The 15,503-nt window shown below is 39.2% G+C and overlaps 1 protein-coding gene across 4 annotated transcripts in view; it reads left to right on the top strand.

The window, feature by feature from the left end:
* oxr1a (oxidation resistance 1a) overlaps window positions 1–15,503 on the top strand; it is a 186,567-nt gene extending 171,064 nt beyond the window's left edge. For 3 of the 4 annotated variants that reach the window (XM_016281951.1, XM_016281950.1, XM_016281954.1), the window contains 6 exons: window positions 2,092–2,172; window positions 3,828–3,953; window positions 10,905–11,057; window positions 11,200–11,295; window positions 11,472–11,545; window positions 14,557–15,503. In XM_016281951.1, the coding sequence (XP_016137437.1) occupies window positions 2,092–2,172; window positions 3,828–3,953; window positions 10,905–11,057; window positions 11,200–11,295; window positions 11,472–11,545; window positions 14,557–14,692 (666 nt within the window). In that variant the 3' untranslated portion in view covers window positions 14,693–15,503. The remainder of the gene's footprint in view (window positions 1–2,091; window positions 2,173–3,827; window positions 3,954–10,904; window positions 11,058–11,199; window positions 11,296–11,471; window positions 11,546–14,556) is intronic. The other variant, XM_016281953.1, reaches the window with a different exon arrangement.

Raw genomic sequence — 15,503 nt, 5'->3', positions numbered from 1 at the left:
GGGGGGGGGGTGTGTGTGTGTGTGTGTGTGTGTGTGTGTGTGTGTGTGTGTGTGTGTGTGTGTGTGTGTGTGTGAGAGAATCAGCGAATGTCTCACCTGAGACGAGATACATTTTTTATGAGTGCTATAGTTTACCTTCCTCCTTGTACATTATTGAGGACCGTAAAGTGGCAACTTATCGGCTAAAACTTTTATTTACCGTCTTGGAGTAGTATGACCTCTGGTTTGGTCATTTCCCTTTTACTGTCGATTAATACTGCAAGTCAGTGTGTTGCAGGACTTAAAATTAATAGTTCACCAAAAATACATTTAAAAAATCATAATTTACTCCCCATCATTACATTCCAAATTCCAAACCCGTATGACTCACTTTCTTCCGTAAAACGCGAAAGAGAACATTAAAGGGGTCATATGATGCGATTTCAAGTTTTCCTTTCTCTTTGGAGTGTTACAAGCTCTTGGTGCATAAAGAAGATCTGTAAAATTGCAAAGACTAAAGTCTCAAATCCAAAGAGATATTCTTTATAAAAGTTCAGAGTCAGCCACGCCTACCTAAAATGGCTCGTTCTAACACGCCCCCACATATCTACGTCACTATGTGGAAATGTTTGCATAATGCCGCCCAAATGTGCACACAAAGAGGAATTCGGCCAATCACAACGCGCTGAATAGCTGGCCAATCAGAGCACACCTCATTTTTCAGAACGATGAGCTTTGTAAAAATCGACGGGTTTCAGAAAGGCGGGGCATAGAGGAGAAACAATACTGTACAGTATGTGGAAAATAATGTGTTTTTTTAACCTTAAAGCGCATAAACACATTTCATTGCACCAAATACACAAAATACTGTTCTTTTTAGCAACATCATATGACCCCTTTAAGTGAACGTCCCAGTTGCTGTTGTTTCTATATAATGAAGATTAAATAAGAACTGGACATTGTACGCTTCAAAACGGACGCAAAAACCAAGATACAACGTCTGAAGCCATACGATATATTTGTGTGAGGGAAAAATTGAAATACAAAAAAATCTTGACATCCGCTCTAGTGTCTGGTTGTTGAAGGAATCATTCTTATGAGTCAGATCTTTTCAATGAATCGGTTGTTCCAGTCCACTAAACAAAAAAGTCTGATCCGTGAACGGTTTCAACTCGATGTAACGTTCAAGTTAACGACTTATGGTTATTACATGAAGGTATGGATTCAGAAGACTTTTACTGTGTTGTATTGTACACACTTTTGTAATACTTACTACAATTTTGTAATTTTGGAGCTTGAAATCCCTTGTACCGATTCACTTTCATTACGTTGAAAAGAATTGGCTTGAGTATTCTTCAGAAATGAACCTTTCCTTGGAAGAAAGAATTGCAGATTTGATATGTACGGAGTATGGGTAAATTATGTAAAAACTTTAATTTTTGGTGAACTAATTTTTTGTGTGTGCTCAAAGATCATGTGTTAAATGTGTTATCAACATGTCACATATTAATAGGTGTGGCAACCAACAAGCTGTTAAAATATGTGTGACAGGTAAGGGTTGATATTTACATAAGAATAAATGTAATAAAAAATTCAAGGTCAGCAGATGGCATTTTTCTTGCTTAATGATTGAGCTATCACTTTGATTGTAAGATGGTCTACATGACAGGCTGGTTAAATTTAGGGCTTTCTGATCTTTCTGATTTGGATGATGAGGGTGAGTAAGTAATGAAAATATTTAGTTCTGGAGGGGACATTGAGTTTGTAATTTCTATGTGGCTCTGTTATGGCTTATGTTAGCTATTATGAATATGGTTCGCATATTTGTCTGCAGAGCTTCATGCAAAACAATTCACACACTCATGCAAAACGCTCGCTGTGTTGTCTGCTCACATTTGTACAGTAGTTTCACATATATAATGACATGATCTAGGCTTTCAATCTTATACTCATCTCTTCCATATCTCATAAAGACGATCATTCCCGACCGCAGTTTTAGTAGTTAACATATTGTATTAAAAGAGTCCCAAACTGCACATTCTTGTCCATATTTTGGCCTCATCTTGTCGTCTTGCTCAGCGGTGTGGTTGTGTCCCCTTGTGTCTGGAGCAGGTAGTGTCATGGACTGAGTACCACCGCCGGATCGATGCGTTAAACAGTGAAGATCTGCGCTCCCTATGCAAACGCCTCCAGGTGCACAAAAACTGTAGAACCCTGCAGATGTAGCTCTAGGTTTTGTAGATTGCGCTTGCCTTGTGCAGATGGCAAGTTTGCGTTTGACACAAAAATGTTTGTGCAGAAAATTCCATAATTTCCTATAAAGAGTAGTCCATGAAGTGATTTTACAGTTCTTAGATGCACAACTTAGCATAATGTAAAGAAATTAATGCTTTTATTCATCAAGGATGCATTCAATTGATCAGAAGTGACTGTAAAATTATAATGTTGCAGAAGATTTCCATTTCAAATAAATAATTGATTCATCAAAGAATCCTGAAAAAAAACGTAACGCTGTTTCCTCAAAAATATTAAGCAGCACAACTGTTTTTAATGATGATAATAATAAGAAATGTTTCTTGAGCGCTAAATCAACATATTAGAATGATTTCTGAAGGATCAAGTGACGCTAAAGACTGAAGTAATCATGCTGAAAATTCAGCTTTGCATCACAGGAATAAATTATATTTCAAAATATATTCAAATAGAAAATAGGTATTTTCCATTTTAATAGTATTTCACAATATTACCATTTTTACTGTATTTTTGATCAAATAAATGCAGCCTTGGTGAGCATAAGAGACTTCTTTTAAAAACATTTTTTAAATTTTTTGCCAAGTCTAATCTTTTGAGTGATGGAGTACATATCACAGCAAAATTGCTGCACTCTGTTAGTGGAAAATCCAAGCAGTTGTATCCCTGAAATGAGGAATTTTCTGGAAGCCATGCTAGAGAAAGTGGGTTGTATTTCCATGTCCAGAATGTTCTGAGGTTCAGGCGGGTGTTTGGGTCGAGACCTGCACTGACTGCTGTCCGGTTATTTGTTGTAAACAATTGATGTAATTGAAGCACGGTGTAACCTGAGTGTGTTCAGGCCACGAGAGGGAATGTTAACTGTCTGTGGCACTACATTGTAAAATAACACCACTAGTTCTGATGTAACAGACTTTAGAGAAGTGCTTCTCAACTGGTTATGCTTCAGAAACCAGATTCTACAAGCGGCAATCCAACACAGCACATAATTGCTTATGAAAGTGAACAAAAATGTCCTTACATTACATTTAGTGCATTTAGCAATGCAAATTACATTGCATTTCGTTAATGCATTCTCTAGGAATTGGACCCATGACCTTGCGTTGCTAGCACAATGCATATTCTTTGAGCTACAGGAATCCTTCATCTCATAAAAATAAGTTTATTAATATTACCATTAACTGCATTGTCGGAACAAGCTCAATTATTAGCATGATAGGCTGAATAGGAAAACTGATAATTTCCACTGCTTGAGAACCACTGATTTTGGGAAATAATGCAAAACAAGTGTTTTTATGAATACAGTATCCCATATTGCCTAGCCAAAACATTTCCTGTGAGATAAGATTTTCTCAGGTTAGTTTGTCCCCTTAGGTTAATTCCACTAGAGAGAAGTCAACTCCGCTTGTGTTGAATTTACATGTTAAATCTATGCAACCTCACTTCCACAAATGTTTTGAATACCAAATCTCTGCTGCAAGAGTTCATGGGTAAATTTCAAGGAAGATCTACAGTCATGCTTTGCTATAGTCTCAGGTTTGTGTGGCATAAATCTGAATGTCACTGCATGGTTTGCTAATGGCTTCTTCTGTCTTTAGATCACCACGAAGGAGGATGTGAACTCCAAACATGGCACGTCCATCACCGCCAGCCTGGAGCCAGAGACTTTCAAGCCCAACCTGAACGAACCCAGTGACCTTCTGGAGGCCGAGCAGATTGAGAAGGTAAGCGCTCAGTGGCACGGCAGTGAAATAAATCTGCCCACTGCTCTGGGCTTTACAGTGTTTCATCGATCTGCTGGTCCAAAAATAGGGGGCCCTCCTCACTGTTCACCGGTTATTGATTCTCGGCCGGAGGACGATCTCAGACATGTTAACAGACATATTTATTCACACTCGTCATGTTATGGCCAAGGGCATAGGAATGATTTGAAAAATGAAGGTGACAGTTCTTGACCCATAAATGATTACTCACCCACATGTCATTTGAAACTGACATGATTTTCTTTCTTCCATGAATTTGAGCAGAATGTTTCTGCTTACTCTTTTCCTTGTACGAAAAATACAAATATGCACCCTTTAGGGGTAGATGAGTTACAAAGTTGTAGCTTTGAGTGTATCACCCCTGTTGTAACCCTAAAGATACAAGTTTTGCAAATTTAAAAAAATATATACTGTATTCCATACGACTAGGATTTAAAATGAAGAACTGGTTCACCATAAAAATTGTCTAAATTTTAAGATTACGAGGACAGAATGATCTGAATTCTTCCACTCGTGTGGATAGAATACTGTATTCAAATATTATTTCATATTAATGCAGCCTAAGAGTTTATTTATTTATTTTTATTTTTTGTTGTTGTTGTAGTTTTTTAGTTGTGGGCTTGATTCTGATTCAGTCTGATTCACAAGCAATTGACTCTTTTGAGTCAGTTCTTTTAAATTAATAATTCAACAAGAAATTGTTCTGTGGATTCAGAAACATAAGAAACAAATTATGATTTCAACCTTACATATGACCAGTGTTGGGTAAGTTACTAAAAAGTAAACAAATTACATATTCAACAGTGCAATTAGATTAAAAGAAACAAAGAAAACAACCCGAAGGCCCTCCGAGAGGCGGGATGAAAGAAGGGCCAACAAGGACGGACCACACGGTAACGGACGTAAGGATATCGGCAAAAGAGAAGATCCCAAGGAGGTGTGGGTGTGGCTGGGAAAAAACAACAACTCTGAGGGGACTTCACATCCACATGGGAAAGAAGAAGTGTAGTGGTGGTAGCCTGATGCAACCTTGCACTGCCCTGGTATGGGCAGGTCAGACAAATGGGATCCAAGGCCGGGTTGACAACCACAGTGCCAACGGGCCCAATGTTGCAGAGGCAGAGCAGGAGGAAAGGAAGGAGGAGGAAGAAAGGGATGTTGATGAACCCCAAGAAGTAAACTCAGCAGCAACCCCAAGAACGAAGTTTAGCCAAAGGGCCAGGAACCTGAAGAACCCACTCCGAAGGAACAAGATCAAGTGGCCAAAGGCCATCGAGGCTGAGGAGTGGAGAAAGTTGGACGAATATCTGAGCTGGCTGCTGCAAAAAGCTCTGCGCGGGTCAGTGGTAGCTAAGCTAAACATGTTTGGGGAAATCCTGTATGAAGAATGCAGCAACAGGTATGGCGAGGTGACCATTAGAGAAGCCTTAATAAGATCAAAAGGCAGGAGGGAGAAAGAGATCGATGACCTGGTGGTAAGCATAAGGCAGCTCCGCAGGTGTTGGAGGAAGGCAGAGGAGTCTGAGAAGGAGGGCCTGAAAGCTCTCTGGGATGAGATCAGAAGACGACTTGCTAAACTTCGGAGGGTAGAACGCATCAGAAGACGGAGGAAAAAGAAGGAGAAGGAAAGATCAAGTTTCTTCAGGAATCCATTCCGGTATGCACGCGGGCTCCTTGAGGAGAAGACAAGTGGAATTCTGGATGTCTCCAAAGAAGAACTGCAGGAGTACATCCGCACTCAGTACAGTGACCCAGCAAGGAACAAACCCCTAGACTCGCCAGGGTATGTGCCTAGACCCTCAGAACCATCAGCCCTGTTTGACGCATCACCACCAAAGTTCAGCGAGATCAGGCAGGTGATCCAGCGGGCAAGATCTGCTTCAGCAACAGGCCCGAACGGAATACCGTACAAGCTGTATAAGAGCTGCCCAGGAGTGCTGAAGCTGATATGGACCCTGATGAGAATCACCTGGACTAAGCAGACCATACCATCCAAGTGGCAGAGGGCAGTGGCAGTCTCTATTCCCAAACAGAACGCCAAGACCATCGAGCAGTTCAGGAGCATAGCTCTGTGGCCTCTGAAGCTGTGTGAAGTCACCTCATCAGCAGTAAGCCGGATGGAGGCAAAAGCCAACTCCTTCATCCGCAAATGGCTCGGCCTACCGCGGTGCTTTTCAGCTGCTGGGCTGTATGGATGGAACTCACTCCAGCTACCCCTGAAATCCATCACCTTGGGCTATAGGCAGGAGAAGGCAAGGCTGGTGATGGAATTAAGGGACTCCTCCGACAGGGCAGTGGCTGATGCAAATGCCAGAGTTGAGACTGGAAGGAAATGGAGGGCTAAGGAGGAGGTGCAGAAGGTGATGGGAAGACTGCAACATCAACAAATTGTGGGCATGGTCCAGACAGGGCGGGCAGGCTTTGGATGGAGCGAGCCACCCATCCTATGGTCTAAGGCAAGTAGGAAGGAGAGGAAGGACCTAGTTGTTGCAGAGGCCACCAGAATTGAGCAGGAGGAGCTCAGAGTAAAACACTGAGCAGATCCACCAAAGAGCTCTCTGAGGAAGCGGAGAAAGCAAGCCACTGGCTCTGGCTGAAACGACGAGACAAGGCTTGGGGAGTAACATCGAATTAGGTTTTGCTGCAGGGGGTGTCAGGGAGACGTCCCTGTTCACTGCCCCGCCACCAGGAGACGTTCTGGGTTAAGGGGCGAAACGTCAATGAGCGGTGGTCCCCAGCTGAAGACCCTGCAGAAAACCACGTGGTATGCGGTCAGGTTTATGCCTGCCTCAGGGAAGAGGACGCCCCTGCCATGCATAGTCCACCATAGGCACCGTAGGAGGTGCGACAGGCCTAAGGTCCAGCAGAAAGACCACCTCGCTGTAATGAATAAGTGTACAAATTACTCTCTCCAAAAAGTATTTAATTACTTATTACTAATTACTTTATAAATCCTATATCAAAGTTAATGAATAATACAAGGATAGACATTAAATGGTTCTTTTAATTCTTTCAAATAAGTGATCGATAGCTACATAAATTATTCTGGTCACACTTTATATTAGGGTCCAATTCTCACTGTTAACTAACTATTTACTAACTATACTTTTGCCTCAATATACTCCTAATTACTGCTTAATACTACTTAATAAAGTAGTTGTTGACAATTAAGGTTAAGAATTGGGTAGGATTATGGATTTAGAATAAGGTCTCTCTTGCAACCACACTGTGTTACAGACTTTTCATTAAGACCCTAAAGAATCATATCAACTTGTGGAAAATGGGCATCCGATGACCCCTTTAAGTGATTTGAAGCTATATAGAAATATGCATTAAAAATAAACAATTACCAAACCACATAAAATTACAATATTTTGAAATATAGAATATTTTTATAGAAAATATAAAAATGAAGGCTAATTCAAAATGAATGAACATTATAATAGTATCTAAATAATGCTAAAATAACACTGAAACAGACCAATTCACATTTAATCAAATTTGAATCACTGCAGCAAACATTTTGTTCAGCTCTCATCCAGAAAGATAGCATGACTGCGGTCATATGCTTTTTGACTGTCATTTAATAAATTGTGCAGTTGTCAGAGACATTGTCGTAATATTTGCACATGACGTCCTGATCTTTTGATCTGATCTCACTGTGCCGTTTGCGAAGTGTTTTGTAGTGAAGCTTTAGAGGTTTTGTGCAGTTTTAAGTCATTGCGCCCTGCGGGTGCCTGCCTTTCAAACGCATCAGCGCTCTGTGAATGGATCACCTGAGGTGGCCTCTCGCAGAGCCATTTATTTAGACGTAGGCCCATTTTGTTGGTAAATCAAATAAACTTGTGTCATTACGCAGAGTAATTTAATGCTCCCCCGGTGCTGGGAAAGCCTGGACCTGCCGGAGGACACAGAGACCGCTGCACAGGAACATGTGTTGAGGAAACACACAGCACTGTGCTGCCCAGTGTGTGTGTGTGTGTGTGTGTGTGTGTGTGTGTGTGTATAGCATAAATGAGTACACCCCCTCTGAATAAATATAAAAGATGTATTTTCTTAATGATCACTAATATAATTCATGGAAATATGGCAAAATTGAAACATATTAAAAATATACTTAATAAAAACAACAAACTATATGCCAATATTTTCTGTAAGGTAAGTCAATTAGCCAATTTTGTTTAAATGAAGGATTGCAGAAATTAGTACACCCGAGATTTAATTCAGAAAATGTATAATATTCTAGTACTTAGTATGTCCTCCAGAACTTAAAGTATACTGCTCTGACCCTTCTTGGCACTGAGTGTACAAGTTCATGACAAATTTTCACATCTGTCCTGTTTAACTCCTGGAGGATGACCTCCTTAAATGCTCTGGTCTTTAATGGGGAGTGTTGCTCAGCTCGTCTCTACAGAATCTCTCACGGCAGCTCAAAGAGTGTTAAGATTGAGTGAAATACATGTCCACTGAAGGATTTTCACCTTGGGAGAATGAATATATTCATTGTCATGCTGAAAAAATGCCCAATAATGCAGGGAATGAGGGGAGGGTAGCATCTTCTGTTTCAAGTTTTTGTATTACATCACACAGTAGTGTGTGAATTCATGCCAGCATTGATAAAGCACAACTCCCTCACACCTTCAGCACTCATACATCCCTATATAAAAGCTTTACTACCACTGAACGTCACTGTGGGTACCAAGCACTTCTCTCTGTACTCCTCCTCTAGCAACACCAGAACATTTTGGATGCTTTTGGATCCGAAATGATTGACTTGGTCTCTTGAGACCAGAGTATGGATTCCCAGAAGTCTCTATTTTGTAAATATGGGTCTTGGAAGAGGTTAAATTAGTTTATTTTGCTTTGGCTACAGTGGGTAATTGTAGTGGTGACAACAACCATGCATGTCACTTCTGCAGGCTGTGTCATACTCTGTGAGATAAAGTGTCACTCTTTTCATAGCTTTTGCCGGCTCTGAGACACTTGCATGTTATTTCTCCTGCTCTTTTTCGAGCTAAAATTCACTCATCACTAAATGAAAACTTAAAGTGAAGACCTGATTATTTCAGGAGCCTTATCACAAGTATATTGTTTTTGAATGTCGGTGCTACTTCTGCTATATTTTCACACTTAAAACAATAATTTGGTATTCCTCTTGTACCATTGTCCTCTTTTATGCTAAGAAATAAGTCACCTGGCAGTTCTCTCCCGAGTGGTTCCACTGCTGCCAGCATTAAGTCAGAGTATGATTCAGTGGGCTATATAACACTTTTAATTGTCAGGAAATTACTTGTCTTTAAAAGTTTTGGTTCAATATGCTTACCTGTTAATCAAAAATAGCCTTAAACCTATACACTTTTTTTTTTTAGTTAGTAACATTCAGGAGGGTGTATCACTTTGATGATAAAATCTTATTTTGTTAAATAATTTTGGCATTCTTCTTTGGTAATTGATCAAGCAGGCTTGTTGGAACATTACATCTCCAAAGAACCCTGACATGTCTTCTAAGTAAAGAGTAATTGCTGAATTTAAGTTTTAGAGGGGGTGTACTCATTTATGCTGTGCACTGTGTGTATATATATATATGTTGTTAAGTAGGGCTGTGCAATTAATCGCATACGATTGTCATTTCGTCAGTAAAGCCGGTTCCGTGATTAGTAGTAAATCTCCATCACCTGCTTTCAGATGGAGCGGCATTTACTACACAGAACCGTAGTTCACTGACAATTAGGCAATATCGCGTTCATTATTGCAGATCAAATCGCCTGCGATAATGAACGTGATATTGCGTAGCTTGTCAGTGAACTACGGCTCTGTGTAGTAAATGCCACTCCATCTGAAAGCAGGTGATGGAGATTTACTACTGATCACGGAACCGGCTTTACTAACGAGATAATTGCATGCGATTAATTGCACAAAGCTTCTCTGTGTCTACTGGCGTGTAAAGTTCAGTGCTACTGTAATTGGGCTCTTAATGTTTCACCCTTTCTGCTGCTCTGATCCTGCACACGACTTTTATTCGTTCAGTCATGTTCTCCTGTTTTCCACATTTTATTTATTACTTTATTGTTATTTACAGATTACATCAGAAAGAACTCAAAACATTCAAGAGCACAGAAACTTGTCAGTGCTGTCTCACAACTTTTATCAATAAAAGAGCTTTGCTACAAAATGCTACAAATATATTTCTTATCAACAAAGTGGTAACGTCTGTTTTTAAAGTAGTTACATAAATGTCATTTTACCATGATACTTTATTTTACTTCTGAATTCTAGATCTAACTTTTATTTATATCCGTTCAGTCAAATTTTATGCTGCAAATATCTGTCCATGCTGGCAATTGACCATAGTGTAAGCAATGTCCACGGCAGTCTTAGTTTAGTATTATTTATATACTATTATAGTTTTTATTAATATTTTGGAATTAACATTTATTTTTACATTTTCATTTAAGATTTTTATTTGTCACATACAAGTGAAATGTAAACCTGTTCACTTATTGAGACTGTGCATTAAATAAATATTAGATACAAATAAAATAGTTAGTACCATTTTGCATATTTAAAGTAATTTTATGTGGCACGTAAATTTAAACTAATTTTTGTTAGGTTTTTTTTTTAATGGTAATATTTAGGTTTGTTCAGTTTATTTTTTATTTATTTCCAGATTTAGTGCTTTAACTTCAACTTTAGTTGCCAAGTTAACATTTCTAGTTTTCGTTTAGTTTAGCTTTTACATTTAGTAATTATAATTTATTTTAGCTTTATTTCAGTAAACAAAAATTCTTCTAATAGTTTTAGTTTTATTAGTTAATGATAATAAGGTTCTTTGCCTCTACGTCATGCATTATAATAATTTATTGCACACCTAGTCACAGATTATCCCTAACTTATTCCCTGTTTTTCACTCAGCTGGCGAAGCATCTTCCACCCAGAACCGTCGGTTACCACTGGAATCTGGCCTTCAGCACATCTAAACATGGCATGAGCATTAAGACGCTGTACCGGGCCATGCAGGACCAGGACTCTCCCATGCTGCTGGTCATCAAAGACAGCGATGGACAGGTCACACTCTTCTCTTTAGCGCTCACAAGACCTTGGTTTCAGACCTTGACACAGTATTAAAAAAGCCAAGAGTTCTCAAATGTCATGTGACCAGAAACAGTGATCGGTTTCCTAATCAGATCTGGTCTCTGTGCTCTTGTAGATATTTGGGGCTTTGGCATCAGAACCCTTCAAAGTCAGTGAGGGTTTCTACGGCACAGGAGAGACTTTCCTGTTCACCTTCTATCCAGAGTTTGAGGTTTGTGTTCAGTTTATCCATTAATTTTCATTACAGGCAGAATAAGCTGTCAGTTTGAAATGAATTCTGATTGTGTCTTTCATTTGGCGTTTTCATGACTTTCATATGCAAAATTCATTACAGGATTTATTGAGTTTTCTTGTTCTAAAATGCTGTTTTTTTTTTCTCACTGGCAGGCATACAAATGGACTGGTGATAATCTGTTCTTCATTAAAGGAGACATGGACTCTTTAGCCTTTGGTGGAGGAAGGTCAGTAACTCAGGGCCTTAATAATTAATGTTAATATTTTGAATGCTGAATTTCATTAGAGATATTTGTGTCAGATACAAATGAGTATCCAAAGGTAGACATGAAAGTTTGGCCAGCACATTGCAAGCTCATTGTCTCTTTGCACAAACTAAACATGCAAGTTTTTTTTAACTACAAATGTCAGTGCGGAAAGGGCAAGAGAGTTTGCTTCTTGTGTCTGTGCCGTTTATACTTAATATGTTATTTTTCAGGTAGCTAGCTATAAAAATGCTGACAGTTTAACAGACTTGATCAGCAAGTTTCTTTATCAAAGCCTTTTCCATGACAGAACTAAGTACATGAGACTTATGAGAATGCAGTGCATTCTTATACTACCATTCAAAAGTTTGGGGCCGGTACAGTTTTTTAAAAATGTTTAGTCTCTTATGCTTACCTGGGCTGCATTTGTTCAACATTTGAACAGTAATATTGTGAAAAATTATTACAATTTAAAATACCTGTTTTCTTTTTTTTTATATATATTTAAAAAATTAATTTATTCTTGTGATGCGAAGCTGTATTTTCAGCATCATTACTCCAGTCATCAGTGTCACATGATCCTTCAGAAATCCTTCTAATATGCTGATTTGCTGCTAAGAAACATTTCATATTATTATAAATGTTAAAAGTAGTTGTGCAGCTTTATATTTTTGTGGAAACTGATAAATTTTTTCACAATTCTTTAATTAATAGAGCGTTCAAAAGAACAGCATTTATTTGAAATAGATTTATTTTAGTGATGTCAAATGATTAATCGCATCTGAATTATATTATTTACATAATATATCTGTGTGTGTATATTTAGTATGTATATACAGTGGGGAAAAAAAGTATTTAGTCAGCCACCAATTGTGCAAGTTCTCCCACTTAAAAAGATGAGAGAGGCCTGTAATTTTCATCATAGGTATACCTCAACTATGAGAGACAAAATGAGAAAAAAAATTCCAGAAAATCACATTGTAGGATTTTTAAATAATTTATTTGCAAATTATGGTGGAAAATAAGTATTTGGTCAATAACAAAATTTCATCTCAATACTTTGTTATATATCCTTTGTTGGCAATGACAGAGGTCAAATGTTTTCTGTAAGTCTTCACAAGGTTTTCACACACTGTTGCTGGTATTTTGGCCCATTCCTCCATGCAGATCTCCTCTAGAGCAGTAATGTTTTGGGGCTGTCGCTGGGCAACATGGATTTTCAACTCCCTCCAAAGATTTTCTATGGGGTTGAGATCTGGAGACTGGCTAGGCCACTCCAGGGCCTTGAAATGCTTCTTACGAAGCCACTCCTTCGTTTCCCGGGTGGTGTGTTTGGGATCATTGTCATGCTGAAAGACCCAGCCATGTTTCATCTTCAATGCCCTTGCTGATGGAAGGAGGTTTTCACTCAAAATCTCACGATATATGGCCCCATTCATTCTTTCGTTTACACGGATCAGTCGTTCTGGTCCCTTTGCAGAAAAACAGCCCCAAAGCATGATGTTTCCACCCCCATGCTTCACAGTAGGTATGGTGTTCTTTGGATGCAACTCAGCATTCTTTCTCCTCCAAACATGACAAGTTGAGTTTTTACCAAAAAGTTCTATTTTGGTTTCATCTGACCATATGACATTCTCCCAATCCTCTTCTGGATCATCCAAATGCTCTCTAGCAAACTTCAGACGGGCCTGGACATGTACTGGCTTAAGCAGGGGGACATGTCTGGCACTGCAGGATTTGAGTCCCTGGCGGTGCAGTGTGTTACTGATGGTAGCCTTTGTTACTTTGGTCCCAGCTCTCTGCAGGTCATTCACTAGGTCCCCCCGTGTGGTTGTGGGATTTTTGCTCACAGTTCTTGTGATCATTTTGACCCCACGGGGTGAGATCTTGCGTGGAGCCCCATATCGAGGGAGATTATCAGTGGTCTTGTATGTCTTCCATTTTCTAATAATTGCTCCCACAGTTGATTTCTTCACACCAAGCTGCTTACCTATTGCAGATTCAGTCTTCCCAGCCTGGTGCAGGTCTACAGTTTTGTTTCTGGTGTCCTTTGACAGCTCTTTGGTCTTGGCCATGGTGGAGTTTGGAGTGTGACTGTTTGAGGTTGTGGACTGGTGTCTTTTATACTGATAACGAGTTCAAACAGATACCATTAATACAGGTAACGTGTGGAGGACAGAGGAGCCTCTTAAAGAAGTTGTTACAGGTCTGTGAGAGCCAGAAATCTTGCTTGTTTGTAGGTGACCAAATACTTATTTTACCGAGGAATTTACCAATTAATTCTTTAAAAATCCTACAATGTGATTTCTGGAATTTTTTTTCTCATTTTGTCTCTCATAGTTGAGGTATACCTATGATGAAAATGACAGGCCTCTCTCATCTTTTTAAGTGGGAGAACTTGCACAATTGGTGGCTGACTAAATACTTTTTTGCCCCACTGTATAAATACACACACATACAGGATATATTTTGAAAATGTTTACATATTTATATTATATATATATAAATATATAAACGTAACATATTTTTCCTAAATGTATACATGCTTGGGTGTGTATTTATACATATGTATATATATACATAATAAATATACACAGTATACACATATATTATGTAAACAAAAAAATTATTTTGAATGCGATTAATCACAATTAATCTTTTGACAGCACTCAATTTTATTTATAACAAATTATAGAATTGTAATGTTATAAATTATAAAATATTTTTTTATCAATTTCATTTCATCTTTAATAAAAAGTTGTTGTTTTTTTTACTAATCCAAAAGTTTTGAACGGTGGTGTATGTTGCATTATTAATTGCAGAGTGACATTTCAGACAATAAAAGATATAAATAAAGGATTTGTATCCTAGTACTACTGTAGTGTTTTGCATAGTTCTTAAGCATATTTACATAGTTTTATTTTAAAACCCATTCCCTTCGTGTCTTACAAGAGACTGAATTTTTGATCTGAGACTGGTTTCTTCTCTTTCAGTGGTGAGTTCGGGCTTTGGCTGGACGGGGATCTTTATCACGGCAGGAGTCATTCATGCAAAACCTTCGCGAATCCCATGCTCTCCATGAAGGAGGATTTCTTCGTGCAGGATATTGAGATCTGGTCGTTCGAGTAGCAGCTCACACAGAGGTACCTTTTTGTCGTTAGTTGGAGAGAGGAATTGGACACGAGGCAGATCCCAAACCTTACTGCACATCACCGCGGCTCCCAGGAAGCCCGTAACGGACGCTACTGTTACCGCGCTTGTCGTATGTTACTCCTGCATTTAATACAGAGCTCTTCTTTGTGCTGTTTAGTATATGTGTGTTTTCTTCAAGCCGTGTGCAGCGTCAATAACCAACAGGACCCCCCCGAGCACTTTTAACATCGAGTGAAGATGATGATGATGATGATGATGATGGTGGTGGTGGTGGTGGCGGCATGGGGTTTGGGCTGCCCGAGAACTGCTATAGTCCAGTTTATCTGAGCCAAAGCGCCAGGAGTTTGTATGTTAGTCGATAGGATGTCACTACTGGATCGATGGAGATTAAAAAAAACAACTACAGAAAAAGAAAAGCAAACTACTGAAAACACATTCCCTTGCACTCAGAGGAAGATTATGCATTTTTGGGACGTCGACGGACGGCGGTGGCGTCCGGGAGAAGACTAGAACACATCCGTAGTTTCTTTTGAGGCGAAATATTCAAGTGTCGTGAAACTCGTAGTCTTTCTGTCGTTCACTATCATAGCACACCATGTCGAAGCACATAATCGGGAACCCCATAGTCGTAATGCTCTGTTCAGTGGGTTTTACGTGTGAGTGTGGCTAACATCGGCCCCTTCGCTTCGGAAGGGTCGACTTTTACTGTTCGTAGGCAGAAATGTGTTGCAATAGATTTGTGGAATATGCAAATTCCTGTCCTGTGACCTCAATAATCCAGACGGGG

This window comes from Sinocyclocheilus grahami, unplaced genomic scaffold (genome assembly GCF_001515645.1).
Source record: "Sinocyclocheilus grahami isolate Dianchi unplaced genomic scaffold, SAMN03320097.WGS_v1.1 scaffold153.1, whole genome shotgun sequence".
NCBI classification, from domain to species: domain Eukaryota; kingdom Metazoa; phylum Chordata; class Actinopteri; order Cypriniformes; family Cyprinidae; genus Sinocyclocheilus; species Sinocyclocheilus grahami.
The sequence above is the reverse complement of the archived record's forward strand: the minus strand, read 5'-3'. Positions and strand labels throughout refer to the sequence as shown.